This window comes from Ptychodera flava (genome assembly GCF_041260155.1).
Source record: "Ptychodera flava strain L36383 chromosome 23 unlocalized genomic scaffold, AS_Pfla_20210202 Scaffold_23__1_contigs__length_28996876_pilon, whole genome shotgun sequence".
NCBI classification, from domain to species: domain Eukaryota; kingdom Metazoa; phylum Hemichordata; class Enteropneusta; family Ptychoderidae; genus Ptychodera; species Ptychodera flava.
The window spans coordinates 18,581,284-18,607,199 of record NW_027248277.1 but is presented as its reverse complement, the minus strand read 5'-3'; the positions used below and the strand labels follow the sequence as shown (position 1 = coordinate 18,607,199).

The following is a 25,916-nucleotide window of genomic DNA, read 5'->3' as shown; positions in this document are numbered from 1 at the left end:
TATTACTCCTGTCACAGAGGGTAATACCTCAGACTTATTGTGAGTAAAGAGACTGTAAACACAGCAACATTCACCATCCATACTCTCCAAAGTCACTTAAAATTCAAAGACTTTTGAGGTCCAAAATACCATTTTCCAGATATCATTTTCACAGTATCCTGAAATCAGTTTTGAAAATTGTGGATAGATAACTTTCTAGCAGCATACAGACCGTAGGAATTCATAAGAGTGGGACAAATTGTAAAAGTAAAATGGGCTATCCTTTTAGCAACATACACCTAATGGCAAGTTTCTTATGCCTAAACTAATGCCAAAACGTCAAGGCTCCAACTCACCTGTCTGAAGTCAATTGAATTTAGGGCAAAAATTCATGTGCCAACAATGATATTTGCATATTGTGCTCAATGTTGCACACTGGCACAATACTTTGCAATTCAACATTCTTGTACCATGCACTGCAGGGACTGATGCTCAAATTTTTACCATGCGTTTGTGATGTGACATGAAATTTTCAGTCTCCTTTTTGTGAAAGTCTCAATTCTATCCTATGGAGTTGTCACAGGGATGTGGCAATTTTGAATTAGAAATCTGTAAATTTAGTTATTCCTCTGGTACCAAAATTTGCATGGTGACCCCTGATTTTTGCTCATTCTTTCAGAAGAGAATGGTTGAAAGTTTCCTTGATCAGTTTGAGCAAAAGTTTGTCTTTCACTTTAGAGGCGTATACCATCTTCAGGAGAATGATAGCAAAATGCAATCTGGGACAAGAGCAATGCAAAGATAATCAAAGTTACAGGTAGTGTCGCTGTGATCAGAGAAGGGTCGTCACACTCTTGGGGGCACTGAATTTGCAAGGGCAGGGAAGATTTTTACAGCAGGCTGGAGGGGTGTATTTGTTTGGGTTTTTTTTTGGGGGGGGGGGGAGGGGAGGAACGGAGAGATTCAAAATCAACATTCAGATGTGTACATACAACACATGAATAAAGACACTAACAAACATATTTTGGAAATCAGATTTTTGGTAATTTTTTTTTTAATTCTGACACTGCAGGAACACAAACTAACACTTACTGTGAGTAATATAATTTTACATTGTACAACCCTTGTTTGTAGAAATTTCATTCATTGGTCACCGGGTGAAACTTGGTAACATGCAAAACCTACCAAATTCTCTCTGAGTGTATTTCATCACCTTGCAAGAAGGCAGTCATTCATGGACAAACAAACAATCGCACTTCTTGACAGAATTTCTTCATCCAAGCAACTTTTGGGGGGGAGAAATAGTAAATTACATGGCAAATAAAATCAGAAAGCAACCATCAAACAGAAGAGACCCATAGCTTCGGACAAGGCAAAGCCTAGAATAGCGTATGAGAAAAGCTGTTGTTTAAGGGAAGGATTTCTTGCATAGCCGATGATGAGACTACCGAAGACCGTTCCAATACCAGCACCGGATCCGGCGACACCGACTGTGGCAGCGCCAGCACCAATAAATTTTGCGGCGGCTTCGACGTCGCGTTGCACTGCCGAGGTCTGGAATTCACGTATCTAGAGGAAGTAGAAAATGTATGAAATATAAGTATAAAAGCAGAAAACATTGAAAAGCAATGTTGAACAGCAGTTTATACAAAGCCATTTACACAGACCAATGATCCATTTAGTGTGATATTTTCACAGGAAATATGACGCTATCGAGTGCTATATGTCCTTAACCCTTTGCACCCTGACCCCCTGGTACTCTATGACGTCATCGGACATTTATGTCTGAGCCTGGTTCAAAGGGTTAATATATTCATTTATGTAAAGAATATTAATGAGCACTGTTTGAGTCTGTAAATCAAGCAATGAATAATTTGCAATGGAAAATATCCACAGGCCTTTAATTGGCATATGATTGGTCACTGAACAAGCTTATGATTTGAACGACTCTGTAATGGCTAGTTGAGTTTCATGTTGCACTGCACTGACAGACCAATGGTACAAGTACTGGTTTGGTCCAAGCAAAAGTCTGCAGGTTTGGTGCTTCTGAGTTCTGGATACATCCCAGTGTGCATTTACAATGACATGATGTCTTTATGAGTGCTTGTTCAGGAATGTATACACATCATATATTGTAAATGTATAGAGGGGTTGAAGAATTCCTGTACTCAGAAGCAAAGAACCTGTCAATGTCCTCGGACCAACCAAAATATTTCTTGCTCCTCGGGTCAATCAGTGAACATACGCAGATTTCCTTTCCGAATATGTATCTCGGACCAACCAAATATTTCTTGCTCCTCGGGTCAATCAGTGAACATACGCAGATTTCCTTTCCGAATATGTATCTTTGCCAGGTAAGCGCTGATGTGTGTATGAGTCTATGTACACTTTACAAAATACTTGATCTCTGGTCATTCTCACAAGTTTACATGTATGAATGGTTCTACTCTGGTTCTCAAAGAGATATCATGGCAGTACAAACTGACCCACATGTACAAATGCGTAAGAAAATAATCTTATTTCTGCGCGTGTTTGTGCACCTGGTTTTGTTTGTACTGTGGTCCATTTGAATTCAGAGTTTAACCTATTCTATGGAGCTATAATACTTTTGTCACATGCATAGCTCTTTTCTTCAGGAATTAGTGTCGCTGCAACTAAATCAACGTTTCAAATTTTCCCATGTTACTTCAAACACGTCTTGCTGGTCAACAAAATTTTGAGATGACGTGAAGTCATGCCACTCAAAAGCAATTTTATGTCTTTCTAAATGGTCTGAATGATCTCATGTTGTCAACTGTACTGTGACTGCAACTAGTGAATGTACAATGTTAGGGGGCACCCCGTAGTTAGTATGTAAATTACTTCACAAGCTGTAAAAGTATTTGACCATCAACTTTGCATCGAACTTGCTGGCTGATGCAGTCACATTGCCAGAGTGTTACAGAGAATTCATAAAGCCTTACCTGACTGAGAGACGGGAGGATACTCTGTGATGTTGGACTGTTGTTTGTTGTGACACTGAAAACAAGACAGAAATTTCAAACATCAGTTGACATGGCTGATGATATAGAGTACCAACACTTTCTCCCTTTTACGGATTAACAAGCCCATCCAACATCTCTGGCAATTCACCAAGAAACAATTGTTCCACCTCTGTATCACATCAGATGCCAGTGTGTGATAAAAATTTGTCAGCATGATTTAGACTTGGGACAAGATAAGTTTTCAAAGTATATTTTTCGTAGAGACTATAGCAAATTTTGAGTCTAATTTGTACTACATTTATTCACCGAGCAGTATGCCAAGATCAAATAAAAGATGTCAAAGTATCAATAGGTGCAGCAAAATTTATCAAATCTGTGGGTGGCAATGTCAGTGTTTCATTTCTTTTGTCACTGTTGTGCATATTTTCAAACTACAAAAAGACAAAGTTATGTACATTTCATTGCCCATTTTATGTATTCGGTCTGAGGAATATGCTAATTGTGAAAGATGAACAAATTTTCACACTTTCTTTCAATACCTACTATCAGTTTCATGTGGCTAAAGTGACTAACACTGAGCTAGAAAAATGAAAAATGTATTAAGATGCAGACAGATCGCCAAAAAACAGCTCTTGAATGGTTTGAACAATGAGTACCGCCTAGTAACAAAACTTACTGAAGATATTTACAAATTGAAATGTGAAAAATTCCTTATTGATATGCCAGAATGCTACAGCAGAAAACAAAATAACATTTTCTGGGTATGGTTTTCTCTTAAAAGATTCCATCAACACCATCAACACTGCTATAGGGATATGTCCATGTGTAAAATGAGCACTCACCTGATTTCATTTGCTCTTGTATTCATGGCAACAGTGACTGGTCTGACAACAGCCCTAGAACCCCTGAATACCTGGGAAGAAGAAAATGAATACAAAATAAGAAAACTCTTGCAAGAGTATAAGATCTGCCCAACTTGGTGTTATCCCCTTATAGAAAAAGATTTGAAAATGACAGAATGTGGTCTACTAAATCGTAGTAGCTTTGTGGGAAAAAATATAGATCACCTGCTGTTGAACTTGGCAATATTATTGGAAATTTGCATGTAGGAAAGAAACCTGATGGCTTGACTCAAATGAGGTAAGTGTATAAAATGCACTTAACCACCCCCCCCCCCCCCCATATTAACCTGCAGCAAAGATGAAGATTAACAAACTTGTCTGGTCATCAAACACTGCTGTTACACCTCCTGACCCCCAAAACATGGGTATTTTCAATCACTCACCATCCCTCCCCCAGTAGAGTTACAGTTACTATCATTGTAGATATCAAGGTAAAACCTAAGCATGTATAAGATGGTAGTACAGAGCAAACAGTCAAATAAGTGAATGGCTGTATGTCAGGGAGGCAAATTGTAAAAGAGCCACTTGTAAACTTTTCATTGGACACCTGCACAGGACAAGACAACTTTACAAAGTTTGATGCACCTCGATGCTTAGGATACATTTGGTCTGAAGACGGTGTTTTCAAACAAATTATACAGGTGTACTTGACACATTACTTCAGGGAGTATGTCATCCCAAAGTTGAGATATATAGGCAGGTAAGGAAATTATTTCAAATTTGTATCAGTCACGCAAAATTTCTTTTTTATAGCAGATCAATGCAGACAATTATCTATGACCAATGACATACCAGCGAATACCACCAGCTAAATTGTTTGCTAGAGGGATAGTATGTTTTGTTCGCAATTGAAAATCAACATGGTCCTACAGTTGGAAAGGACCTCATGCCCAGCTCTATACATGCAAGTAAATCAGCGAATGGGGTGAATGTTGCAGTCAATCCTCGGATACAATAGAGATGGGAAAATGGAAATGTAAAGTGTTATGTCCTTATATAACACTGGCATGCTGCCAACCCTGCATCTGCACATTCAAAGTTACTAATTGTGTTTCCCTTTTCTTGTCTTGGAGGCGAGAAGTACCACAGGAAGGTAAGGGACCCCCCCCCCCAAACACACGATGGTGACATACAGTTTGTACATGGCGACAGCACTGAATACCAAATTTCTTTTCACTCATTCCATTATCCTTTCCAGCACCTGGAAGCCATTTATTAGAGGACAAGTTGGTGACCCTACTTGTATTCACTTCACACACCACATTGCAATATCATAAATACACCTGTATATTTGGCCTCATATTTTTCATTTTTGTGAAGACGAATTTCATAATTTCCTAACTGCTATAAATGATCTCAGATTCCTTTTAAATATTCAAATTCATTAGCAGGGATGCTGAGGGAATACTAAATCTTAACAACAGTAAATTTCCAATAGGATGAGTAGACCCTTCAATAGCAAAGTTTAAGTGGATTTGTGTTTCTGTACACAGCGCCAAATTAATGAAACCTGGGGGCAACGATCACTAATTAGAGGGCCTGATAAGATATTGCACAAAATGGTATCTCTCTCTTGATGTCTGTTCTAGCGAAACTACATGATCATCACTGTGAATGACAATAACTGTAGGAATATTTACATACATATTTACTGTAAGAATATTTACATATAACTGGATTGAAAACAGTGCTAATCACGTTTTTAGCGCCGCATAATTGCGTCCCATTTTCAAGGCGAAAGTTCAAAGGGCACACACGATTTCATTTTGGGACTATTACACGCCCCAACGATACTTTTAATGTTGCAAAAACCACGATCTCGGCACACTGCCTCATGATCAAGCCCTGGTGAAATTAAATTCTTTGAACGGAGAGCAGAATTTGACCGTTGTTACCTGTATCGTCGTTGCACTGAACGTCCAAAGTTCCGACATGCTTACGTGAACCCTACACACATAGCCGGTGTCGAGAGCCCCCCAAGTGAAGGTCGACTACACACGAAGAGGTTCAGGAATCACAAATTAAAGTTAACTACTTACCATGGCTTGAGCCATTGGAGAGCATACAACCCTTGAGCACATATACATTGTGTTTAACTTTGTTGAGTCGGGCAAAGACGAAAATAATGCCAAGAAGCTCCTGCAGCAGAAAATACAAAATGGCGGACGCCGGTATGTTGAAACCGGTACACTATTTGAAATATTATTAAAATATCACCACAAAGTACGAAAATCAGATATCTTAATAATATATTGACTCCTGCTAAAATTAAGCGGCATAAAGTTAAATGTCGATGGCGTCGATATTTCGTGATCAGTAAAGATTTTGATTTAGTGCAGGCTTACCTATGGGATCCTGAGTGCACGTACAGCCACGGAGACCGTCTACAACGCATGCGTGATGACTCTTGGATATTCGCCTTAGAGGGGTGTCTTCAGTGTAATTGCAGTATACCCCAACTACAAGTGATGAGGACCACAGCAGGGGCAGAACAAGGGCCTGATGTCGCAAGTGTGATGGTCGGTGATTTGCGAGGACAAGAGAACGCGATGACACTATTGTTCTAGTTAATACAAGTATTCAGGTAAGTGCTGACAACAGAAATACTTCTTCACCCAAAATAAACGTCTCGGCGTGTTCCTGGCTGCATCTTCCAATCGCATCTTTGTCCGGTGCAGCTGCGTCGCGTATGCTGCGTTCAGCGATCATGAAGTGTCATTGTTGTGTGTGTAGCGTGTGTCCTAGGTTCGCGACGCGTGTTCAGTAACCTGGTACGCCTACGTGAAAACATAACTGGTGCATTTCAGGGAAATTCGGAATTCATTCTGGCGTCAACACAGCCCTATGACACTCGTATTTATCCATTTCTCCGTAGGAAGCAGCGAGCAAGTGAACGCCGCCTTCACTCGGAAACAACGCTCGCCTAGGCTGTAGTACTACGACGCTCCCTGGCGGGAACGTATCTCAACCCGGAAGTGTCGGAACAACAACATGACAGGCTTTGAATGAATCCCTAGACTTTCGCCATGGCAGCATTTTACAGCAACACTTGCAGATTTGGTGGCTGCGGGCTGACTTTTGCAACGCTTGGGGAACTCATCGAGCACATAGAAGACACCCACATAGGTAATTAGGTTGGATTTATAATGCGAAGTCTGTGTTTATCTTAGCTGGATTGTACTCGTTTATTGTGGGGCCATGTGTAGGGCTGCATCGCACATGTATGTACGCTGCCAATGTGTTATAGGCCAGCAATGTTTATAATCCAAGCCTCACGCACATCACGTAGGCTTGTTGGCAAGCGGCTTTCCCTACAGGTCTCCAAGGAAACACAATCACGTAATATTTACGATTTCTAACCGCCATAACTTCTAGCTGTTTGTCCGTGGCATACTTGTACTGAACAAAGGAGTTATTTATAAAATCGCGTGAACCCGTTATCATCCAGGTTTATATGCATGTTAATATATTGACCTAAATTTGACATTACTTCAACTTCAGTGTATTCAAATTAAATCTTATAAATTTGAGACAGTTTTTAAAATGTTTAAATATAACAACCGTCTGGGATGTTTTGTGATGTCTCATTATTGTTGATAGTCACACAAATTTACCAAACCAAATGTTTCTAACTGTCTCGAGAAACATTGTTGTGCCAAGTCACACATTAATTTCATTGACTCCAAAGCATAAAGACATAGAGAAATATATATCTATATATATCTATATATATCTATATATATATATATATATATATATATAAAGCACATAGCCACATTTTCTAGCAAAACTGCTAAACTGTCTTAACTTTAGTATTTTCAGACAATGAGGGACATTTCCATGTTAATTATGTGTGGAGTAGGCAGAAAGGATGGTTACAACCATACTTTTCTAAAAATGTGCCAATCTATCTATATTGAAGCTTCCCATACACAGTACAGATACAGCTGACAAGATGTCTGGTGATGTAGCTACCAGATAATGTTAATCCTCTTTCTACAAGGTTCCATAGACAAACCATAGAAATAAATACCACTTGGAAGAAAGAGGATATTAATTTCTGCTGCACTTAAGCTGCTATAAGCTTGCTAGACTGAGCTACCAGAACGATCAAATATATAGTACACTGTACCTAACTGAAATGTATGTGTGTATGTTAATTTCTGGTCTTTGCAGCTAGCAAAAGTATGCTTTGAAGTATGAAGTATGCTAATGAGTTGAAAGCAGCTGTCATAAGCTGATGACTGCAGTTTCAACAGAATCGCAGGATTTTTATTTCCGAATTATTATTCCTAACCACAATTTAAGATATCCTGTCTTTTCATAGAAGTAAAAAACAACACAAACAATAGCTAGCTTCTTATTAATTATACAATAAAATGAAAAAAAATGAAATAGTAAACAGGCATTGGGGTAGACAGCTGTGTTTTAGATTAACAATAAAACAGATCTAGGATGCATGTGTTAAATTACACACTTTCATAATTCTGAGCTTCTGTTTAATTGCTGCAACCATTTGTCTGAAAATTCAATTTTATTTCATCCAGCTATACTCATAAAAATTTATCAGTACAATAATTGATAGGGACTGCTGGAGCATGATGGTGATAGCTACAGTCATATTCATGTTGCCTGCTGCAACCCCTGGTACTTGATTGTATTTCATGTCACAGGAGTATTGTTAGGAGGGTAAAAACAGCTTGAAACAGGTATTTTCAACATGCAACTCTTCTGTTATGGAACTTTTTTCTTCTTACCAGTATCCCTTTTCCTGCCAGACAGTATCACTTCCCCATCAGCCAAGTCAGTAAAAAGCGGTATTGAGCCAAAATATGATGTATTTTCACCCACTTGGCTTGGTCTGGTATAGCATCCTTAGTCCAAAAATATCAACTTTAGGCCAGGAAGAAAAAATAAATTGTTCATCGGAATCGCCGCTTCTACTTTGGCGTATTTGGAATTTTTTTTTTTTTTTGATCGCGGCAAATTCTTACTTCCGCATTACAAATATTTTTAGTACTGCCGCTGGTGGCGCCCTACACTTTGTCGGGTTTTCGCGGGCACGGCATTTTGAATGAGACTTCCGATGTAGTTGACCGCCAACACGTTGTTGTGACGTCTGAATTTGGCGAATCACGACGCAAAGTGGGTCGATTTGGCCAGAAATTTCCTCGTTTTGTAAAGGTTCGTACATGTCACATCGTGAGTATTAATTTGATTGCCAACATTTGACGTGATGGCCAACAGTTAGTTCCAAAGACGCTATTCAGTGTTTGTCCTGATATTACGTTTGGCGATTTATTCAACAAGATCATGACAGCAGATGGACGGTGCGTCCGATTGAATGAAAATTGCATCGAAAGTATCAAAATTTACGGCAATGACAAAACACATGGTTGCGTCGATGTTAAAGTACGATCTGAATGATGACTATATAACTTCATTCCGATCACAGTACAGTGTTGTTAGACCATTGTGTAAAATGTGTAGAGACAGTGGTAAATAGGCCAAAACATTGGGCCAAAGTAAAATGAAAGAACTCATGCTAGGTCCCACCAGGACAATATTAAAGGACAATACTGAATTGTTGGATTTCAGTGATTTGCTGTACATTTCAGTTTTATTCTGAGAGAATGTTGAAATTCTTGACCGCGGAGTGACGTCACTTTCACCTATTGCACGCGAGTGAGGTGAATTGGGATTTGACTATACAGGACAGTGAACAATGCAGAAATTATGTGACAAGGGACAGAACTTAGTGTTTATCATTGACATAATGTTGAAACTTTGAATACTGGTGTAAAGGTTGAAATATTCACACTTCAATATTTTGTTCTCTCGGCAGTGTGACGCAAAAATGACGTAAAAAACCGCAAGTTCCCGGATGTCCGCGGTCAAGAATACTCAGAATATGTTGTGCAAACACTAACTGTGAATGTAATGGCCTATGTTATTGTTGGGAAATATAGTATTGAATTCAGTTACCAGTATCAGTGTTTCTTGTCTGAGACATTTCTGGTAAAAAGGGAAACAATTATCTTGCCTTGTCTGCATCTGTGCAAAAATGCCAGAGAACCGCGTTTACCTTCGGCCTAAAAAAAAAATAAAAAAAAAAAATTTTCGCTCGCCGCTCCTGGGACTTGGTCCAAAAAATCCGATGAACAAGATTTTTTTTTTCTCTGGCCTTACAGTATTTATGTTTTCAACAGCCTTCAAATGTACAGTATTGTGTTGAAATACACTATATGGAATATGTTGTGTTTTATTAAATTTAACCATCTTGACCTGGTGGTGAAATATGGACTTGGCAGGAAAAGGGGTATATGCAAAATGATGTCGTCATTAATGCTGACGTGTTGCCATGGTTACAGATTATGATCCCCGTTACCTGGAGAAGTTAGAAATCCAGCAGCCTCCGTCACTGTCTCTGAGTTACATCATGAGGTGAGTTACTCAACCATTATTTTTTTTTTTGAGATTTTTAATCAGTTTCATCAGTTGGTATCAGGTCAAGTCACACCGAAATTCAATTTTTTGTTTTATTCCATGAATCATGCAACAACGCTTATCTTTCAACAACGCCTTTCAACTTCTCAATGCAGTCAGTACACATAGAAAATGTCCAGTGTCATGACAACTATTTAGTTTTAGATAATGTTTTTTTAACAATAACATTCAATATTGTATATACCGGTACAGTGTTTTGTGTTGGCAAGGCTAGTTCTTTGTGTTTCAACATACTGGTACTGGTAGGGAGAAGAAAAAGGAAAGGTTATTGTTTATTATAAACCAAGATAATGAAATTATAATCATTATTGAAAATATTATCATTATTATTACTGTACCATTATTTTGGATCAATGTAGCTTTATATATGTGTTTTGCATGAACTTATGAAGACTCGCAGCCCCTTGGTTTGCTACACAGATTCTAATCTCTTTCCTCCACTGATGCACCCTTAGCTGACTGACCAGGCCAACTCCAAGGCAAATGGTTATCCATGGTTACACAGTACCAGCTCATTGAGCCAAGCTACACAAATCTCCAAATCAGAGCAGAAGAAAACCATAACACATACATGTAGTCAGTGAGGGGCTGTCAGAGAGTCTACAACTTCTGCGTTTAACCCTTTGAGCGCCAAAGTCAAATTTTGTCGCCTTTCTCATATGCACACCAGTCATTATTTTCCTAATTTTTGCTGAAAGTTTGGTAAAAATCTGCAGCCAATGAAATGTGATGTTCATTTGGTCCAAAATTATGAAAAAATTACATAAAATTCATAAAATTTGTAAAATATTGCACAAAAATTTTTGGCGGGAAAAATTACAGCACTCAAAGTGTTAAAATCAATGAGAAAGTCAACCCACAGTATAATGATACCATGTCTGATATAAGATTTGAACTCACATCGTACGGCACCCAGTCACACAGTGAACACATCACAGTCAAAGCCGCTCAGCTCAATCCCCACCCATAAAACTAGAGTGGTTTCAAGAACAGAGCTATAGTTGTTACAATTTCTCTGGCTGTGACCAGTAGACATGCTGTAGATTTCATGAAGCACCCGTACACATTCACTCTCTACACATTTGCTCACAAACAAAATGTCTCTTCCTTTTTCATTGAAACGACAGGTTCGTCACCGATGCAGCTCGTGAAGTGATGAGGAAAAGGAAAAGCCATTCTCTGAACAATTCTCAGAGAAGCACAACACCGACAGGTCAGGATAATATCTAGTCTTAGCTTTTCATTCTGATATGTAATTCTATGTCAACTCTTGGTTCAGGACTGTTACCAGAAGAAACAAAAAGTACAGATATATTCTGGCATCCAATTATCTATGAGGCTGTAAAAGACTGTAAACAATTTAGAAATCGTTTTAATCAACATTGAGAGTTGTGTGCTTACAAATGTACTTATTTACATCATTTTCTCACTCAAAGCGCTGCAAAATGAGCCTGGACAATCCGTAGACCAGAAAAGTACTGCAAAATTTGAGATTAATATCTTTCCCAAAAGCACATTCCAGGGATGTAGAAAATAGCCAGCAGCCGGCAAAAACAACCTGCCGTCAGCTAAAATTTGCCGGCCGTAACAAATTTAGTTTTAGTAACAAATCAGGACATTTTGTACAAAGTTACTTGTAACAGCCTGTACTTTTATTTTTGCTATCTGTAACCAAAATTTTCTACATCCCAGCATTTTACCTTAATATAAATGGCAGAACACATGTAGCATGACCAAGAAGCACAGTAAAGTTGACCGGGGTACCCACCTCAACAAAAACACTGTGACCTGTATAAAGTTTGTAAGCTTTTTACAAGTCAAAGAGTGTACACTACAGTCATCTATGTGTTGACGGTTTTACTCCAGTATAAGGACGTAATACATTCCGTAAAGTCGGTACACCCAAGAGATTATGTGCAGGGAAAGACAATAAGGGTTGTCTGATTCCCGGGGCAAGTGAAAGTCGCGTTCGGGCAAGTGAACCTCCGATGCCACTTGCCCGACGGGACAAGTGAAAAAAATAATACCTAGAAATCAAATTCACGAGAGCGATTTTCTGGTGAGGGAACACGGACTTAAACAACAAAAAATTTTCATGTTATGTCATTGTGAACATTTCCATAAGATTTTTCATAAAATTGCATGAAGAGTTGATGAAAAGAATCATGTAATCGCTTTCAATAAAATGCAGTTCAAACAATACCACCGGTTAAATACCGTACGCTGATTTTGCATATGAAAAAGCTGTTCAGCTGGTGGAGCGTACGTTCACCAAAGTTCATTGCATTGACTGTGAGGTTACGGTGTCTCACAATATGTTGATACGGTAAAAAAAGAAACACACAGCGGTTTTTGTGCTTTGTATGAACGTTTATAATGATGTAAAAATAAAGTCCAGTGGTGAAAAATCACCACAAAAAAGGGAGTTTTACTAAAACGTACTCTTCAATGTTAACTTGTTAAGTGACAGTGAGTGGCATCGTGGCAAGACCGCATGCAATGAAAGTAATGAGAAAGCTTTGGTGTCAACGGGTCCAGTCTTTGAATTTTCAATGAACACTGACTTAATTTTCAGGTCAATAAGCTAAAAGTTACTTGTCCGTGGCGACCAACCTCTCTGTTTGTGAATTTTCCCATTCTAAAATGACTGTCAAGAAGCAATTGGAGCGAGTTTGACAATTCATCTTTCAAGACACATAGAAAACCACCGACGCCTTAGGTTGTTGGTTTAAATTCTATTTAGTCTGCGCATGAGCATTAAAAAGACCACCTAGGTTATTAGAAAAACATAGGATACTGGTATAGTGCAATGGTAATCCAAACTTCATAGGGCTTGTGTCAGCGCAGTAAAAAACATGACAAAGAAGTACATTAATTTTCAGAAGCTTCAAAACATTCCTTTATAGCTACAGATTTTTTTCTTTCTGTATATATAAGTTAAAACTTTTAACTGCAAAAATACTTTGAAGGTACAATTAAAATGGCTGTTATTATATGTACATTAAGACCTAAGAAAGTAAACATACAAACATATGAACTGTTAGAATTTTTTCTATGAATATGAAAGCCCCACTAGCTGTAAATCTTGAAATTTGTTGACCTAAAAAGGCTTCCTATTTTTTCTGGTTTTCTTTAAATTCTACCCATTAATAGGATATAGTCTTTTGCAGCTTTATAAAACATTCTTTAGTGAAAAATTGGACAAGTAAATTTACATTTTAACCATTATTTTGATTTCCCACCATACTACAAAGAAAACAAAACATTTTTGTCCCAGTTGAAAACATTCAACACTATGCATTACATTGGACTACTCTGTTGTTTCCGTGAATATTCAAATGCATATATGCACGGTGTACACTGTTTTTGCTATATTTGCAGTGGGTGCCATTTTACGTTTGGGCACACATTATTTTTCTTGTTCAAAATTGCACATGCAGTCTCACTGGGCAGTTAACAATACTTGTATTCCAACCCCTCAAAGAGCACATTCCCAAAATCTTGTTTTAGTTCAGAAGTAAAATCACATAAAGAATGCTATATGATACTGCTAGTGGGGCTTTGATAATTAATTTAATATAAATGAGCCATCCAGCACTCTTAGGAGTGTGAGGAGAACCCTATGAGAATGTCTGACATTTTCTCATGATAACATGATAATTTTCAAAATAAAGTGTGTGAAATGAAAAACCAATGTTTTAGCTTTTTTCAAACGCGTAAATTATACTGGGCAAGTGGTTTTCCCAATTTGGGCAAGTGAACCGAACCCCCCGAAGGGCAAGTGGATAAAAAAATAAGTGTCTTTCCCTGATGTGATGGCAGCACAAACAAGCCCAAGTTTATCGAAATACATTCATTTCTGTGTGTTTGTGCACATGGTTTTGTTGGCACCATTGTCCAGTCGAATTCAATGTTTAACCCGTAGGCAAGAAGTACGCCATATACAAATCGTTTGGCATAAGCTGACAAAACGGGTTTTGTGACTCATCGTTTGATCTTGACTAAAATTGAAATAAACACTTCAAAGCTGGATTTACCACACAATACATGTATGTTAGTGGCAGCCTCAGCAACAGTTTGTAACTTGTGTTCTTGACAAACAAAATTTTGCCCAGAGTGAAGAACTAAGAAGATTTCCAGGTTCGAAAGGTCATTTTCTGGCATCAGTAAACACTTACACTGTATGTCAAGGCAGGGCTCTTGTCAGACCGTTACAGTTTCAGCGTATATTCTGTGTCTCTGCTGGTTTATGATTGTTCAGTGTTGCCCCAGAAGACAATACAGTTGTAACAAGATTAGCATTGAAAGGATAACTGATTCCTAAAAGAGAGACGTCTTTTCATAATATTTTCAGTAATAAGAGCTCTAGCCAACTTTAACGTAATACTCTGATCCCGTTATTCTTCACAGGAAGTGAATTTGATGACGATGAGCAGTACAGCGAATCAGAAGACAGCGATGACTCGTGGACCACCCAAGAAGAATTCAGCTCTGAGCTGATATTGAGTATGATGAACACCACGGGCAGTGACGAGAAACCGTTCGCCTGCCCGGTACCAGGATGTAAAAAACGGTACAAGAACGTTAATGGAATCAAGTACCATGCAAAAAATGGACACAGGAAAGACACTAAGGTACATTTGTGAATGCTTACACCCCCGTTTTCATGTGAAAGGGTCCAGTTACACTATTGAAAACTATAGGGCTGTACCAAAGAGCAATGATGATTAGGTACCTATGTGACACTGTGTAAAGTGCCAGTCAACATTTTGATACATACTTTGCACTATATAAATTTCTTATCGTATCGTATATAGGTAATTTCCAAGCAGGATTTGCGCATTTTGCTGAAAACAGCTGATAATATTAGGGTAATGCTGTGCTATTCAAGGGCAAACAAGTTACAGTTACACAAATGTCTGCCAACATATGACTTACATAAAAACAAATGCATATATTTTGCTTTGAAGTAATTTGTTGGCACAATCGATTCCAGGTTACATGGAATATGGTGTGCTTTTCTAAGATGAATAAATAATTTGGTGGATTCATACCTACCAAAATGCTAAAGTGTTATATTGTGTAGGGGTCAGAATCTAGCCAGTTGCCATTGTGTAAGGTCATTTAGGGGATAGAAACCAGCCAGTTGAAGGGGTCAGAAGTAGCCAGTTGCAATGTAGGTCATTTAGGGGTCAGAAACCAGCCAGTTGAAAGGATCAGAAGTAGCCAGTTGCTATGTAAAGGCATTTAGGGGTCAGAAATTAACCAATCACTATTTGCGGCATATTAATAGTTGACAAGCTAAGCTTCAAATACTCAATGTTTTGCCCTTTCCATAGCCTATCTAAATTGATAAAGAAGATACTTTCATGAGGTCAACTTTCTTTCGTGTAGGTCCGCAAAGGTTACAAATGTCGCTGTGGCAAGAGCTACAAGTCGGCACAGGGTCTACGTCAGCACCACGCCACTCAGCACCCCGCCGTCACCGCCTCTGTTCCCATGACAACAGTGAACACCTTACTGGTCACCAATTCGTCACCGTTGTCGACCACCATGCTGCCGCTGACGGTGACCGCCACCAACCCAACTCAACAGCAGCCCGCTGGCAGCGTCACGCCGACCGTGGCGAGCACGCCGACGGTGACCGTACAGTGAGCGTTTACCAAGACAGAGAGATTTTTAATTTATGATGATAGCTTATATATATTTTAATATGTTTATGCAAATCAAGTCTAAGTGATTGTTTCGTGTAACAAAATCCAAAAACAGACTTTTTATCATGTCGTGTGTCAAACATAGAAATGTCGCACTGATTGAATCAAGGAGTTCCATTACTACTGCTTTTATGAATTTGTCAATTTCTTCATTTCTTCTTACCATAGCAATGTCTTCATATGCCTGCTTGCTCAGCATGTACATATCCTTCAATTTGCAAGCTAATATTGTATAGATGATTTTGATTTTGACCGATAGATGTGTGCAGGATAGTTGAATAACGGTGGGCTACGTCAAGGGCTGTAGCGATTCCACAGCGGTCAGGTTAATGACAGATACACGAACCCGATTTTCAACATGGCAACTTCACGGTGAAATGTCAAGCAAGTTGTCATGGTGACAAGATTTTTTTTCCTGAAGTACATGTGATTTAGACGGGTTGTGATGACACTGTTTATAAATAGACGTGTGCGTCCTTTACTCAAAAAGTGCCAGACATTGCCATATTTTGCTGTGTAAGTTTTGCAGTGAAAGACACGACCGTCAAGATGGGAACTTTGCCTATTGGATGGACTCTACCATTCAAGTCATAGGGTGCATGGAACTCTGCCTTCTGTTGGACAACACCATTTGACCCACAGGGTGAGGAGGGACCTCAGTATTCCGAAAGCTGTTGTGATAGAGTGTTGTGCAACACAGTCGTATGGAAGCAAAGCAACAGCCATACCTTGCAGCAGTTTGTATTCCAAGTGTTTGTGCTGATGTTAGGACCTGTTGCCTGGAGACTGAGAAGGCGCTACGGCAACAATGCCTCTCACATTCACTGTCAAGGTCAAAGCTAGTCTGCAGCACTGATTCCTTGACGCCATCTTTGTCGACAGAAATGGTTACTGCCAGTGTTATAAAAACCAGAATTTCATAGCAGGTTAGACTCCATGACAGGAAATACTATGGACTTTATGTTTACACATGTACTAATACCGGTATGTATGCTGCAATATCGTCCTGCTCATTAGTGCATCCTGCAGTTTGCATTTTCCTATTTTGTATCAGTGCTGACGTTGTCCGAACATCATGTGTTGGAACATCACCATCCAATCACACCGCCTGGTCCACTTATGTCAGTTGACTGATGGAGAAGGATTAAATTGTCTCTCAGAAAACCGCCACGCCATTGGCTAGACTCCAAAGGATGACAGATGAACTCTGAGAGCCAACCACCAAATGGAATCCTATGTTGTCAAGTCCTGGGACGCCTACATACAGTTGACTGCGATACCTAGACAATCACATTATCTGTTCCAAGGTGCCGACTTCAGACTGATTTCTGCTCATGTAGCAGTAGCTCCACTGATATAGAATGCATTGACCTCAGATATATGAAAAGACTGCAGTACACTTTCACTACCAAACCATGGAACAATCGTGTTGTTTTTCCATGGATATGTGCGATCGCTGTGTGGAAAACTGGAATATTGGAATTATTGTTTTAAACTCGCACATTTAGTAACATTAACCGTCAGGGAATGTCGGACAATGAACATGTTATCAATGGATTTCATGGAAGATGGAATGAACGTCGTGAACATGTGCGTCGAGAGACCGTAGTTTACCAACTGAGTTATGTACATTTCATGTTGGTAGTGCCATGTCAAGTGTCGTGTTTCATACAATTGTTGTAGTATTTACCACCTATTTGTGTGCTCACAGCAATCCTTCGATGACGTCACAAACCAGATGATAGAACTTCTTACACCAATATCCCAAGTCAATCTGAAAATATCAACTCGTAGTTGAAATGCATGTGGAGAACACTTTTTGTGTCTCATCAAACAATGTTTTACGACTGAAACTAAGAGTGACACAAAGTTGCACTTTCAAACTTTGTATTTTCTTGTCTGTCTTATTGGTGTTGAACTCTGACCTCTGACCCCATACACCCCATGTGACAACAAACAACAAGGAGAACTTGTTTCCATACCGCTTGCATGTAAATTGTTCCCAACGTTTTATAGGATGAAATGCGTAGCTCAAATGGTTGAGGTCATTATCAGGTCATGTCATCGTCATGGAGACCTACTGCTTCGGATGGAACTACTTAGTTTGCCAAAGACAATGCCTATTGGACTGATTTTGGCAAGTCAAACTTTGGAAATGGCCAAGGCAGAGTGACTCACATCACAGTTTTACCTGACCAAGGTGTATATCACTTGTTGGACCAATGGTTACTGCTTGTAAGTTGTATTGGACCTGCTGAAAAAACAAGACTTGTTGGACTTAATTCTGGCATGTCCAATATAGAAATCTCCAAATTAGAGTGACCCTCAAAATCTTTGCATTCTATACTTGATACAGAGACTTTGTACCTGTATATGTTGACTGAGTGAACCAGATGCTAGAACACTGAACCCTTGTACCATTCAACACAATGTTAGGGGATATGTTTGTATTTATTCATCACAGAAGGGCCCCTTAGGCAAGCCCATATTTGTACAACATGTGAGATGGAACCTGTGTTCTTCAGCCGTGCCTAATCCTCCACCAGAGCTGGACCTGTTGGACTGGAGAGTTTCATCAGCCTTCAGAGACCTGTTGGAACAGTCAGAATCTCTTCATAGCAATCTGCCAAATGCAGACTGTAAAACTGCATGGAATAATTAAGAAAGCATTTTTTGTCTTGTAAGCTTCAAAAATTTTAGAAGAAATGTTGTATATTGATGAAAATCGGTCAAAATTCTTTGTCACGTTGTGGCATTTTCGTCTATCAGTATTCAACACTGCCCATACTTTGTACATACTTGGATAGTGAAAGCATTGTAGATAATGTTGAAATCATATGATGTCGTGTTTTGTCTTGTGCTCATTTGTTTTCAATGCGATATTTTGATTACGCGTTGTTGCTGTCAAATTTATTCTGAGGGATAAACAAACAATATCAAATATTTATGAAATGTTCAGAATCATGTCCCTAAATTGTGTTGTGAAGCAAAAAATAGTGTGTGCTTTTACAGCTTTTACAGCAGTTTTGCAAATTTGCTTTTGAGGTCAACTCGCTCTCTGAAAATACTTGAAAACTTCAAAAAAATTTGAATTAACTCCTTGATATGCCAGGAATTATCTGTAAAGGAAATTGTTCAAAGGGGTTGTGCATAATTTATTGTTGCAAAATACACAATTTACTATTTCTATACTGTCAAATTTTACTTGCATAGGACGCAATTCCTAAAGCACTATATTTATTCTAAATTTCTGTATGGGGACAAATCTAATGATCTCACATTTTTCCACCTCCATTCTTAAACCTTGGAAAAAAAAATTGTGTCAAAACCATATCCGTAAAAGAATAACAGAGTTTTAACAAAAATTACAAAACAATCCTAAGCTAGCAAAGGGCTTTAATTTGAACATCGTCTTCACACCAAAAAATTTGTTATCAAAAGCATCAATTTCTCAATATTATATTTGAAAGTTACGAATGAGTCCAGCAATCTTTGAACTCTTTCCACCCTTCTGAAGAGTGGGCTAATCATCCTTCATTGAGAGAAATTACAAGTGGAAGAGTCCATTTGGCACGTATAGGGTCCAAAGGTTATTTATTGATTCCTTTTACAGGGTACGTCAAAATTCAACAAACTAAAATGTGTAGCTGAACTAGTGTATCCATGACATTGTTGAAAATGAACATTGTTTAATTCCCATGAAGAAACTGTTGTTTAATCTTTTCACGTTTGTTTTAAAACTCTGCCTGATATATAAGGTTGCACATTACCACATGCATAGATGGGCCACCCCTTTCATCAGCAATAGATGATCCCAATTCTATTGTTTTACGTGCTCTGATGGGCTCAGCTACTTTCAGGAGGTAGAATGAAATGGTATAAGGTGTGTTCTAAAAATTACACGCAGTCTTTGAGAAATAAAGGACTTCAGCCGCAAACACAAGTACAACAATTGCATGTATTTTCATAAGCATTTCACAACATAGATGGATTTACTTTACAAAGCCAGCATAACTTCGAAAGTAAAATTTCATGAAGATTGTCACCGAAACTTCTCGACATCTCAAGGCCATTTTCACAAAAATTGAAAAAACTTGCCGACAGAGATATGAGGAAATACATGTATATACATACATTTAAGCTGTTCACCCCCGATTCCTTCTGAGCATGTCCACAATTACCATTGATAACAATGGGATTAGACCAAACCATTGTGGGGAAAAGGTTAACTCATTCACTTTCTTTAATGAAACCAAGATTTGTCGCGTTGCTGCTATAAAAAATGAATATTGCATGTTTCATTTTTCAATCAGACTTGTAAGAGTACATTTTGTAATATGTCAATGTAATGTTTGTCTTTCAAATCTCATGTGAGTAATGCTTTTAATGTGAATTATCTTTCTTTTCATACATTCGTAGTGTGGAGTTGCAAAAGATTTATTTCTTTGCTTAATATTGGCAAAAAAGAAACAAAGATGGAACTAAAGGATTTAAATTCTGATTCAAAACTGTTCACTAGCACTGCGTGAACCCAGTTTTTTCAACCCTGCGACACATAAAACCTATGTGAATACTTTTAAGTGTGGTGGAGAAAATATCTTTTTTCCCACCAAATGTTAACCAGAGTACTTTTATATGCGTGTGCTGTGAACACAATTCCTTTCCTGCCATTTTTAGACAAGAATCTTTGTTCTTTAATTGAAAATGTTAAACTTTTATTTTGTATCTAATTTTCACAGCTTTTGTGTGGGAGATAACACAGAATTGGATATTTTACAGTAACAATGGTCTTTTATGAAGCGCAGCAGGTATATTACACTGTGGCCTGGGCCCCCTAGCTAGCTGTGGTATATTACTCTGTAGCCGGGGCCCCCTAGCTATGTGGTATATTACACTGTAGCCTGACCCCCTAGCTGTGATATTACACTGTAGCCTGGCCCCCTAGCTGTGGTATACAACACTGTACCCTGGCCTCCTATCTGTGGTTTCAGTCTTAGTGAAGTGTGTGCACGCAAGCATCACTCGATTGTTGTGATCAGAAAGCATGGTCTGGTCTAATCTGCACAAATGTTCCCCATTTTTGAGGAATATTTATGCAAATGAGTGGAACACAGTAACCGACCAGAGCACAGGGCTTGTCACTTGACCTTTACTGTCCAATGTACCAGTCTGTTGCATTTTGTGTAAACACTTGTTACATGCACAAAAGCAAAATGTAGAGATAGAATATCTGAATAAATACCGCAGCTAGCCCAGCATGCTGTGTACCCAAGACTCACTTTTTGAATCCAAAACATAATTTTGCTTGCCACCTTGCTTATAATTTTTCACATGTTGTTATGTACATGTGGTATGAACACACATACAAGAACATTATCAAACATTATTTCATGAATTACTATTCATTTATGTTCAACATACATAACATACCTGTATTCATGTAACACATGTTATGATTCATGTCATGTTTCTGTGAATCATGTTTCACATACTGAAATTACATAATATCATATGTATGTATAATGTACACTTGATGTGACTGACTGTTTCACATAATGCTTCTCTGTGTTTTACCTATTAAAGGGTCAGACGCTGTCACTTTTGATTATTTTTTCACCGTTTTTATTATTAACGTCAACCACAGTTTCTTGTTCTACTCCCCAAAGCATGTTGAGATACACGGTATTCAGCTTGTCAACTCAGCCTGTACATGTGTAGACTGCATTGTTATTGTTGACAAGTGAATTCTGGTCCGGACTAGAATTCAAATGTAAACAATTACACTGCATTTTACATGTAGAGAGGCTGTGTTAAAAAGATAAATAGTGGATGTTTCAACATGCTTATGACACCTCGGTCACTCAACTGATTAGCGACAGCATTCCCGGCTTTGACTTATTACAGTGATTCATATCCTGTATCTTTTCATACAATATTTAGACAATTTTGGGACCAATCCTGACGGGTGTAGCATGCTAGCAGGGTACGCTTACCCATTCTGGACACCTGGTACCACCACTAACTATCAGTGGTTCAGGATGGTCCTACTTAAATTTGTAAATCTCAAATGTCCCATGGAACTGGTAATGTATTACCTTGAATGAAAATGATTATTGGACCAGTTTAATGTCCTATTGGGGAGTAGAACGAGAACTTGCAAATGACGTGCATACAATAATTGTGAAAAATAACGAAACTTACAGGCGCTAGGCACTCATCCTTCAATGATACATGCAGTGTTATACATAGATTGTACTGTTGTTGTTATTTTCACCAGGGAAAACACTGTGTAACCATGACAATTTATGTAACACGATATTATGTATTATATCATACCCTGTAAATTGATGGCACGAATGCGGCGATCTGATTGGTCGAGACGTGAAAAGAACCGTGGTATATTCGCGATATACCACGGTTGGCACATGCGTGAGCTTTAGGCAAGAGCAAAAATCCTTTTCTGACGTTCCATGCCAGAATTTCAATATACTGTTATGATATGATAGCACTAAATCACACCCAGAGATGGTATACCACTCGATTTTGACCAGTTCACTTCATATATGTGGGTAATAATCAAGTCAAACTGAAAGATGCATTGTTTTACGGCACTCCTGAGCGTAGAGGGCGCCCTCTGACAACATACATTTCAGTCTATGGTCAAGTATGACTGCACTGAAGAACATTGTAAATGCAAATTCAAACAGTATGTATGTAACAGTGCTTATGGCTGTATGTCCAACCTATTGTGAACAAAAGTAGGTTTAAAGAATGGATGTCCCACATTTCAATGAAATACACAAGTTATATTTGCCTTGCATTATGCAGCAATATATGTATGTCCAACTGTCATGTGAAACATGTTTACAGTACATGTATAAAGTGAGAAATATTTCATTATTTAAGTGGATTACATACATGTTTAAATGTAACATGAAATAGGATAAGTCATATTCTAATCTGTACATGTGCTAAAGGGAATTTGAAAGAGGTGTTTCCTGTTTGTAGAGTATGTTTCACATTACAGTTTCATGTGCACAGATCTGTAACACTTCTTGTTGTACCTGGCAGTCATGTATGTATTCTCTATGCCGAGCACATACCATGTATCAATCTATGTGATGATAGATTTGTGTATGGTTACTGTTGCCAGTAACCGTTTTTCTTGTAAGGCATCTGGGCATGTGATTTTAGGAGACAAAATGGTTTAATAGTTCAAGACCGATGTGTAGCCGGAGTAGCAGACTCACTATATCAGAGGAGGGTGAGTCCAAGACTTGGTATGGCCAGGCTTCCATACCTGTGTCATGTCAATGGATCAAGCCATAGTTATGCTTGACAATGGGGTTAAACCAAGTGATTGTAATGGAAGGGTGTTTCAAGAAGTTTTTTTTCATCACTGGCTGTCTATGCTTCTTTTCACAATTGTTGTTTTTTTCAATCCTTTTCAATGTGAACCATTTATTTTGGAGTTTTTTCATCAGTACATTCTCATTTTGGCAGAATTAAGGTAGAATGCGCCTCGGGGACAGATATTTGGACTCTCAAACTTTTTTTTTTCTGGTCTACCATTTGTATGGCTCATTTTAAAGCTCTTGGTGGAAGAAAAATTTTCACTATCTTAGTTTTTTAAAAACAAGAAATTTTTTTTTCCCATATAAAAGTTAACACAGGGATGGCGGCCATTTTGAATTGTAAATATCGGTAAATCTTGGGAAATTTGTTTCCTCTAGTACCAAAATTTGCATGTTGACCCTGGATTTATATCCTTGACTTTGAAAGAGAATGATTGAAAGATTCCTTTAGGAAAGTTTGAGCAAGTTTAAGTCTTTCACTTGCGAGGCGTATTCTACCTTAAACCATATTTTTGTTTCCCCTATCTCTTGCCTGTTGACCAACTTTCTCCCGAAACAATTTCAAAATAATTTTTAGCTTCATGTACCAACATTGTGTATTCATCCCAAAGAACAATGAATGTTTCCTGTCACTCCTATACCTTCAGTGTTGTTGACCCTGATAACACCAAACAAATGGATGAAACCAAATTTAAGGGGGGGGGTGACAAGCTCTCTCCCCTCCTTCTGCCATCATTGTATGATTCTCTTTCATGAAGTAATACATATCGTGTGAATGTGTCAAATAGATTCTAATCATGATTCAAATTTTTCTGGAGATTTTCCAAGACTGTACTGGACTTCTTAAGGTAGACCTCGCCTCGGGGACAGATATTCAGACTCTCAAACTTTTACTAAGCATTTTTGGTCAAACACTTCTTAGGGTTTATTTTAAACTTATGGAGGAAATAAAGTTTTCACTGGCTTATTTTTATGAACATGTAAAATTTTATGTTTCGGCGTTGGCAACACAATGTGAATTTCAAATGTCAGTAAATAATGGGGTTTTTTTCTTCTCTAGTACCAAATTTTCACCTTTGACCCCTGATTTTGTCTTTGATTTTGAATGGGAATGGTTTAACCCTTTCACCCCCAGTTCCCTGTATACAGGTCCAACTTTACCATAGAAAACAATGGATTTGGGACAAACCATTGTGGTGAAAGGGTTAAAGTGTCCAAGTGTAAAGTTTGGGCAAAAGTTTAAGACTTTCAACTTGGAGGCGTGTACTACCTTAAATGTGGATTGTGATTCTAAATTGCACTGTGTAATAAAATATAGAGAAAGAAAATATCTGTCGTTGATTTTGGAATTATTCACATTTTCACCCTATCATTACTAGGTTTATGGTCCAACTCCATTAATTTCAAGGGTGTTTTGGACGTGTACACTATGTAATAGGGGTGGAAAGAGATGTTCATGTGTATGTGATGCATTTGTGGCTGTATGTGCAGTAGTATATGGAAACAGCTGACCCGGACCTAGAGGGCGCTGTTCAAGTTGTTTCAATTCTATAGGTTATTGAATACGCTAATTTTACTGATAAACCTCTTATTGTCATAAGTCTTGACCAAACAAAAGCTTTTGACAGGTTAAACAGAGACTTCCTTTTTCAAGTCCTTGACAAATTCAACTTTGGCACTGACTTTATCAAGTGGATAAAAATTCTTATAATAATACTACATGCAAAATTAAGTGTAATGGCTTTCTTTCTCGCAGTATTCAACTTCAGAAGGTTGTGAGACAAGGGTGCCCCTTATCACCGTTACTGTATATCATGGCAGCAGAAGTGCTAGCCGAAAATATTCGTAAAGATGACAGCATATCAGGATTCATACTACCAGACAAACAAGAGGAAAAATTAAGAGTTTTGCAGATGATACGACTCTTTACTTGAGAAATTTGAAAAGCATTACTCAGTCATTGAAAATGTTCAACAAATATGAAAAAGCAACAGGTGCAAAGCTGAACAAAAAGAGATCCGAAGTTTATGGGTTGGGAGTTTTAAAAACCGCACTGATTCAGTGGAAGGGATCGATTTTTCAAACAAGGTTTTACAGATCTTGGGAGTTTGGAAACAGTAACACATCTAGAGAAAACTGGAAAACAGTGATGGAAAAATTTACGAATTGCCTTAAGATCTGGAATACTAGAAATCTGTCGTTTAAAGGCAGAGCAATAGTAGCTAATATGCTGGCTGCATCAAAATTATGGTACCTGGCATCATTTGATCACGTACCTAAGGAAATTATTAATGAAGCAAATAGTAAATTATGGAAATTTATTTGGAGAGGTAAAAGAGAAGTTATAAAAAGGGGTATTTTCATTCAAAGATATGATGACTGTGGCAAAATAGTTGTCGACATTGAAGAAAAAATTAATGCACTCCAATTAAAGTGGCTTATGAAACTATTTGAGAAAAATCCAGATAAGGGGAC

General features: G+C 38.2%; 2 protein-coding genes across 2 annotated transcripts; one reads left to right on the top strand and one right to left on the bottom strand.

The window, feature by feature from the left end:
* Positions 1 to 1,001: 1,001 nt before the first annotated feature.
* Positions 1,002 to 6,815, bottom strand: LOC139123559 (ATP synthase lipid-binding protein, mitochondrial-like). Its single transcript, XM_070689732.1, has 5 exons — positions 6,211 to 6,815; positions 5,905 to 6,004; positions 3,806 to 3,876; positions 2,943 to 2,997; positions 1,002 to 1,548 (listed from the first exon to the last, which is right to left on the bottom strand). The coding sequence occupies exons 1-5, from the start codon at positions 6,258 to 6,260 to the stop codon at positions 1,306 to 1,308; spliced, it is 519 nt and encodes a 172-aa protein (XP_070545833.1). The 5' UTR covers positions 6,261 to 6,815; the 3' UTR covers positions 1,002 to 1,305.
* LOC139123558 (juxtaposed with another zinc finger protein 1-like) lies at positions 6,328 to 20,546 on the top strand. The gene is made up of 6 exons (XM_070689731.1): positions 6,328 to 6,449; positions 6,741 to 6,991; positions 10,237 to 10,309; positions 11,500 to 11,585; positions 14,783 to 15,006; positions 15,767 to 20,546. Exons 2-6 carry the CDS (start codon positions 6,892 to 6,894, stop codon positions 16,025 to 16,027), a joined length of 744 nt encoding a protein of 247 aa, XP_070545832.1. The 5' UTR covers positions 6,328 to 6,449; positions 6,741 to 6,891; the 3' UTR covers positions 16,028 to 20,546.
* The last annotated feature ends 5,370 nt before the right edge of the window (positions 20,547 to 25,916 follow it).